Genomic DNA, 8,546 nt, shown 5'->3' with positions numbered 1-8,546 from the left:
AAGCAAATTGACTGGAGGATTAAGGTCAGCGTAGAGACGGTGGGCTTCATCAGTTTGTTCAATAACAGCTTCTAAATCAGTAACTTCAGTTACAGATTCTAGAACCTTCTTATTCTGCTTCCCGTAAAATCGACCTTTCTCTTTAGACTGTTGAATCATTTGGTTATGGTGCTTCACCAGTGCCCGCCCCAACGACGACGATGACGTTTTGTCACCTTTACCCATTCTTTCGGTGCGCTGAATCTTCCGCTATGCGTAGGGTTAATCAGAAAAATTGAAGAAGAATTTATTGGGAATTTTTGGGGTCGCCGGACTAGGTGGTTGATGTCGGCGGCGGAGGGAGGCGGCGGCGGTGGCGGTGGCGGCGTTTATCTTTTTTTTTTAAAAAATGATAAAATGTAGTAAAATTTTTGGGTTATATAATAAGGTTAAATATTTGAGATAGGTCCTTCAATTAAGTGCTGATTATAAGTTAGGTACATTCTTTTTTAGTATTTGTTATTTGAGTACTAGTATTATTTGATTTTGATGAGTGTGTGTTTTATGTACTTTGTCCGTAAAATTAAGGCATAATGCAGAAGAGTGCTCTTTAACTTGGTCTAATTTGTAATATACTTTTTAATTCCGTGTGTGTACGAGCAGATATTTGAACTATCAAAAAGTTGAACAAGTAGTCAAATATGTTCTACGTGACAATTGCAAGGCGGCTCTACCCTTTTGCGAAAAAGGCAACCGCCTTAGGCCTTCAAATTTGACAGGGGCGGATGCACAGCTTTACGTGTGGGTTCCTGGGAACCCATAACTTTCGTAAGGTTCTTGAATTTATATTAAAAAAACTAGTAAATATATAAGAATTATAAGTTGGGAACCCACAAACAAAGTGTGTTTTTGGTCTAGCGGTAAAAATTATAAGTTAGAAACTCACAACCTTTAAATTCTAGATCCGCCTCTGAAATTTGAGGAGCCTCAATTTTTCTTTAGCAATAATAGGTTATAGATTTTTTAAAAAAATATCAAATGTAATTTGTAGAAAAAATTATTAGAAGTTTGATATATTTAGAGTACTGTGTAAATATTAAATGCATTGACTCTATTATTAATTAAAAAGGTATTATAAGAAGAAAATGATTATATAATTTTAAAAATAAGCTTTATAAAGAAAATTAATTTTTCCTAAATACTTAATTTCTCCGTTCGACTTTTTCCTTAGGCGACTAATAAATTGAGGTGAGAATTTAGACACAAGCATCTTCAAGCTTATAGAGCGAACAAATTATGTATGTCTTTTCCATTTACTTATATAATGCATTGTTTATTAGAATAGTACTTACTATGTTTGGTGAATAAGAATAGTACTAGTATTATTTATTCATTACATTATATTGGAGTTTTACATATGAGGAATTTTCGAATTTTAATACATTGTGTAGAGCTTTTTGTGTTTAAGTTTGAAACTTTCTTATACTATATTAAAATTTCATATACAAATTATTTTTTTTGAAATGTAGTATAATATGTGAAAATTTTTATATTTTTATGTTAGGAATATATTTATCCATTTCTTTTTCATCGTAAAAGAAGCTCAAATTTGAATAATTCTAAAATTATGGTGAAATTTCAAGTAAAAGCGGTTATTTATCAATTTCACATCACATTCTGTTGCATGTCAAATTGTCAATTGCCGAACATATCTTTTATGATATTGGAGTAGTGATACTTCTCTCTTGAAATGAGAAATTATCAAACACACTATTTTATGGTAAAACCTTATAAACTAAAAAGGACAAAATATAAAATTGAAAAAAAGGCAACATATTAAGATAAATTGAAAGAATAAATAACTCTCTCTTAACATAGTTCAAATAGTCTGTAAAAAAAAAAGAAAAGAAATTAATCACATTGAATACGAGAACTAGGATAGCTATGATTGTCTTTAAATTTTGAATTGACCTTTGAGATTCACACACGATCAAAAGCATATATACAAAACGTGCAAGCCAAGTCGGCCACGACAACCGGTTCCTATTAACTCCAAACACGACGAACCTACAATCTCTGAGTAACACGAGCACATCCAACAGACAGACGTGAATCGTTAACAGAATTCACACACTGTTGAGGAAGGGCAACATTTCCCAAGAATCAGTCTCTTGATTATAACCATACAACATTTCTTCTTGAGTAATCACCCACCAACATTCTGTTCTACAACGTCTATAATCCCTAGTAGCATCATATGCATTAAAATGATACCAAATAAAACCATTACCATCCCATTGAACATCACAAAAAAACAAAGTAGTACCCCAATAATTAACTCTAAAACTCCAATCAACTTCTTCACCAACTTCCAATATTGATTGTCCTAAGTCTGTTTCATGTGATTGACAATGTAATGTCATTGTCATTCCATCTGGTAGCCTATTTATAACATGTACTTGAACTATTTGTAATGGTGCACATGATCCAAATATGAGTATATAAGGAAGAATAAGAAGAAAAAGAATGCAAAATTTGCACTTATTGAAAGTTTTCATTTTGATTTTAAAAGGTAAGAGTTTTGTGTAACATTATATATATACAAAAAGATTTGGATTGTCCAAATGAAGAATGTGATCAACCAAATAAACTTTGGATCATCCATATAAAGAATGTGATTAACTAGCTACCCTTTCTTTAATCTTGATTTAAATTTGTATGATTATGAATATTAATCGATAGTATTATTTAGCATGCAATAAAGGGTGAATGTGAAATCTTAATTTAGCAGGTATTGAACTATTGTTATAAAAATATAATCCCATCAACTAAATTTGGGGTTTGATTAATTTAGATTTTTGTGTTGGAAAATTTCATTTTGGAGGTAAACGCTTCCCATTAAAGCCAATTTCATAACTAGGACTTGAACCAGAGATCTTTGATTAAGAATGAAAAACTACTTACCAGCCCACCAGAATATTTGATGTTTAGTATGTCCTTGTTAATTTACTGAGAATATAAACTGGTTCCGGAGAAAGACTTAGTTAATAATATACTAAAAAATAGATAAAAAGTCCGATAAGTGGAGAAAGAATATCAAAATACCTATTTACAAGTACAAATGAGATATTCAAAATTGTGTCAGATATTGCGACATTAAATCCACGAGACATATGGTGAAATTTCAAAAAGAGAGAAATATAGATCGTAGGCTTAGGAACACCATAAGAGTGACAAAGAATCAGTTTGGATTTATGACCAATGAAACTACAATTGAGACTATATTCTTGGAGAGAAGATTGATTAATATTTATCGCAAAAGAAAAATATATATATATATACATGATTTTAAACGAGAGAAAGAAGTAAGGAATTTTTTTCAAATATGATTTTTTCATTTTAATCGTTACTTTTCTTTCTATTATTTTGAAAATCGTCATTATTGTGGGTTATAGTAGTGACATCGAACTCCTATTTGTTAGTCCTAATTATAAATGAGCTAATCGATAATAAATAAGCTAAGGTATGATGATATATGTTATTATGTGTTAGAGAAAAGACATAAAAGCACCACTGAAGTTGTCCCGAATTTTCAAAAAGACACTTAAAGTTTGCGGGCATCCTATTATCCCACTGAAGTTATAAAAAACGATGTAAATAGACCATTTTAACTGAATTTCAGTCAAGGTTTATTTTCCACGCAAATAATGCGTGTGAAAGAGAAATATTGATTTCAACAATTAATTGAAAAGTGTCACGTATAAATAATTTTATCTATTCTTTATAAAATCTATCTTCTTTTTTAAAAAATAAATAAAAAACATTTATTAACCTTTTTCAATCATTCCCTACCCCCTCTCTGCCCTCCCCCCTCCAACACCCCCATCCCCCACACAAAAACATCATTGTCTTCTTCGACTGAACATCTATGTACTACTTCTTTTTTTTCCTCTTATTCTTCTCTATCTTTAAAAACTCTTTTATCCACTTGATTCTATTCCTTGATACAAGATTGCTTTTTTTATTAAGAACTATAAAACTCCATTAAATGAAGTTTCAATCTCATCGTTAGTGTAGAGTTTTTGATTTATAAATTTAAATTTATTGATAAATTAAATTTGACTATTGTAATAAAAAAATTGAATTTATTAGAAGATAATGATGTTTTCATTGAAAGTTCGGAATGATGAGCCGATGTCGAATGAGCAAAATGGGGGTGGGGATTATGCTTCTACAACAAGGTGGAACAAATTAATTTAAGGGATCTAATGAGTGTGTGTTTTGATGGTGATGGTTATGGTGGTTGGTGGTGGGTGGGTGGGATTGAGAGGGTGGGGGTGATAAATAAAAGAGGAGAAGATATAAAACTAAAAAGAAAATTCTATTCAAAAATATAAATTAAATATGAAATTAAATGTATTTAACACGTAGTAGACAATGATTGGTGCGTGAATTTACTATTTTTCTTGTGATTGAAATTCAACTAAAAAGGGTGTATTAATATTATTTTAAAATTATTAAGGAAGTAATAGGACACCCGCAAAGTTAAAATATCTTTTTAAAAATCTCAAATAAATTCAATGATGTATTTGTGACTTTTCTCTTATGTGCTAATGATATTATGTTAATCGGGAAAATTAACAAGTATGTCAATCAAAAATATAAATAATAATAAAAAGAAAATTTTGAAGTTGACCTTATAAATCACTTATTAACATAATTGTTATCATGATAAAATAGTTGTAGATTTTTAATGCTAATAAAAAAGTATAGCATAAAAGGATAGTCTAATGCATAGAGTATCTCACGTTTAGGTACAGTTATGCCTGTCAAACGGACCGGGTTAACCCAGTTTGAATCGGCCTACTTAAGAAAATAGGTTCAGTTTGATCAGGCTCGGTCAGCCCATGGGATGTAGGGTACCGAGTTCCAGTTCGGATTAAAAAAAAAATTATCAAAAAATGGTCGTTGGGCCCAACGGTAATATAGTCGTTGGGATCCAAAGATTTTAGCCTTTTTATTTAAAAAAAAATCAATTAAATTATTTTTTAAACCCAAGAAAAATCCTATAAATATCCTATACTTTCAAATTATTTTCCACACAATTTTTCATTCTCTCAAATCTCATTCTCTTTCAAATCTCAATTCTCAAATATTCTATATATTTCTAAAGTGCTCACTTTAATTTTTTTTTATTTTGCGATTACAAAGTACGAGTGAAAGTTTTTAAAATCGCAACCTTCGGATACTTCCAAAATTTGATATTATCATTCCATCTCTTACGTTTGATTTTTAATTAGTGTATTAATTGTTGAATATTTAATTTTATTTATTTTTAGTTTAATTTATATTATGGATAAATTAAGAAACCTCGCAACTAAAGGTGTTAAATTTTTTTATTCCAAAAGTGGTAGTGGTAGTAAAAAACGAATTACTAGCGGTAGAGGTACTCCAAGTAGTAGATATACCCGCGTGTCACCGCCTCCGGTACCGCTTAGTCAACCTTTTGAGAAAGAAATAGGTGTAGGTGCTCACGATATGGATTATGTAGAAGCTCAGAAAAATTACGGTATAGAAGAAGAAAATGAAGTAGATGCGGTTAATTTAGACGAAGATAATGAAAATATTGGTGAGATACCCATAATAGGAAATGCTAACATTAGATCTGAATCGGTTAATCTCCCTCCCCGTCCTCCCCATGCCCCAAGACCTCATAAACCAACTAGTATTGCATGGCAATTTTTAAAACGTATATCAGATATTGAGGTACAATGCAATATTTGTCAACAAATATATAAGCATAAGAGTGGAGGCAAGCAAGGGGGTACGAGTACATTAATGAGACATATAAGTGATAATCACGATAGAGAGTTAAAAATTGCAAAAAATGGTGCGGATGTTAGTGGGCCAACACAAACTAGAATGGATCCAGCAACCGGTCAAGCAATGAAGAAATATAATAAATTGAAGGGTTGGAAAGAAATAGTTAAAATGGTAGTTGTGAGTTGTTTGCCTTTTGGTTTTCCTTCTTCTGATGTCTTTATTCATTATATTCAAACAATTTATAATTTTATGTTTAATGATATTCCTAGAAGTACTTGTCGGACCGATAATTTTATACTTCATTCACAATATTATTTTTATTTATCAACATTGTTAAAAAATATTCAATGTAGAATGTCCCTAACTTCTGATCTTGGTCGTGCTATAAATAAAAATGATTAATTAACTGTTACTTGTCACTGGATAGATATTAATTTTGCTATGCAAAAACGTATTCTTGCTTTTTTATATAATGAAAGTCGTAAACATACTGGAGATTTTATTGCTGATTTGATTGTTAAAGTTGCTAAATTTTATGGTATCGAAAATAAAATCTTATGTATTGCTTTTGATAATGCTTCTAACAACAAGATTGCTATTAAAAAATTAAAATCTATGTTATCTACGCCGTTTCCTGGATTTTTTCATGTTAAGTGTGCTTGTCATATATATAATTTAATTGTAAGAGACGGTCTTGAGTTTTTTGAGTTTTGTATTGAAAAAATCCGGCTTGCCATTGATTTTATTTAAGAAAATAATCGAAGATCAAGAATTAGGAACTTTAAACTTAAATGTGAACAAAAATGGACTTGCATCGATATTGATGCCTGAAGAATGTGATACTAGATGGAATGCTACGTATGATTTTTTAAAAACTTGTTATAAATATAGAGTTCCTACTACACTATCTTTTAACCAACATTGTGATTTTTTTGCTGATTCTGCTGATTGTACGCTACATGATTATGATTGGGCTGTAGTTAATGATCTTGTTAACCTTTTGCAAAAAAATTATATAGCTACGGTTGAATTTTTCGGTGCTTATTATCCTACTGTTTGTATTATTTTGACATATATAGCCGATATTTCTACTTTGCTCAAGGAATATAGAAATAAGAAGGTTACAAAGAAGTTGTTGGTGCCATGTTAGCTAAATTTTAAAAATATTTTTTTTCGATTCCCCCTATTTACTTGGTTGGTGCTATGCTAAATCCATGTATGAAATATACTACTATGTGCCACTTTAGTAGCCTTATTTATTCTAACTTAGAGATAAATACTAACAATGATGCTGAACAAGTACAACCTGATTTGTGGACGGCTATGGATGATGCGAACACTTACATAGATAATATATATAACCACTATGTTGATTTAGTTGAACCAACAAATATCACTCCAACTGTCGCTCCTCATCCTCCCAAGGAGCCATCATCTTCTAAAAGGCCGGCACATAGTGGTTTTCCTGATTCATTTTATGATTTACCTTGTTGGAACAGTGTTGAGAATGGAGCTTACACATCAACTTATCGGTAAAAATTTAAGTATTATCTTCAATCGCGGCTAGAGGATCGCAGATGACGGATAACACGTTGGATTGGTGGAGGAGTAATGAAACACAATATCTTGTGCTTTCAAGATTAGCTAGAGATATCCTGAATGTTCCAATGTCAACAGTTGCATCGGAGAGCGCTTTTATCAACAGTTGCATCGGAGAGCGCTTTTAGTCAGGGACGACAACAGCTTGGAGACAACCGACATTCATTGGGAAGCAATGCAATGAACGTTCTAAGTTTGCCTTAGAGATTGGATTAGAGCCTAACGAAGAAATCAAGGAATAGAAGCGAAGCCGAACGACGAGCAAAGACTTGAAGAAATTATGACTTCACGGGAGAACTCAGCAGAATCAAGTCTAATGCATGATTTTGCCCCCGTTGACTTTGACTATCCTATGCAAGTTTCCGTTAATATTAACATGCATGAGATGGAAAAAAAGATGCAAAATTTGTAGACTTTTTATCCATGTAAATTATAAATTTTGGATCATTTTGCAATCAATAAAATTCAACATTCATTCACTCCTTAATCCTTACTTTGTAATTTATTCCATTTAATGATTTAAATTGAATTTTTAGTTTAAGTTAAATGCTTAGTTTTACTATATTACTAATTTACTATAATTATTAATTTATTATATTAAGTAGCATATATTTTATTTAAAGAAGTACATGTATTTTAAAGTAGTATGTATATATTGAATGGTATGTATGTATGTGTGTATATCTTCTATAGACATATATATTTAACGTATACATGTGTATATGTTTTATAAATTAGTATATAACTATATATTGTGTGTATATATATATTGTAGTATATATATTGTATTATATTTTACTTAAAGTAGTATGTATATATTGAATGGTACGTATATATGTATGTATATTTTCTATAGACGTATATATTTAACGTATACATGTATATAGATTTTATAAATTAGTATATAACTATATATTTAGTGTGTGTATATATTGTAGTATATTTTATTTAAAGTAGTATGTATATATTGAATGGTATGTATATATATGTGTATATATATTCTAAAGTACTATATATTTAACGTATACATGTGTATATATTTTATAAATTAGTATATAACTATATATTTAGTGCGTGTATATATTGTAGTATATATTGTGTAGTATATTTTATTTAAAGTATTATGTATATATTGAATGGTAAGT

The 8,546-nt window shown here is 30.2% G+C and overlaps 1 protein-coding gene across 1 annotated transcript in view; it reads right to left on the bottom strand.

Annotated features, from left to right (window-relative positions):
• The window catches only part of LOC107847571 (GTPase LSG1-2), a 12,887-nt gene extending 12,492 nt beyond the window's left edge, over positions 1-395 (bottom strand). Inside the window, exon 1 of the mRNA XM_047399820.1 lies at positions 4-395. Within this exon, the coding sequence (XP_047255776.1) occupies positions 4-225 (222 nt within the window). The 5' untranslated portion in view covers positions 226-395. The remainder of the gene's footprint in view (positions 1-3) is intronic.
• Between the last annotated feature and the right edge of the window lie 8,151 nt (positions 396-8,546).

The sequence above is a fragment of the Capsicum annuum genome, chromosome 11 (assembly GCF_002878395.1).
Source record: "Capsicum annuum cultivar UCD-10X-F1 chromosome 11, UCD10Xv1.1, whole genome shotgun sequence".
Classification (NCBI taxonomy): Eukaryota; Viridiplantae; Streptophyta; class Magnoliopsida; order Solanales; family Solanaceae; genus Capsicum; species Capsicum annuum.
This window is presented reverse-complemented; position numbering and strand designations above follow the sequence as displayed.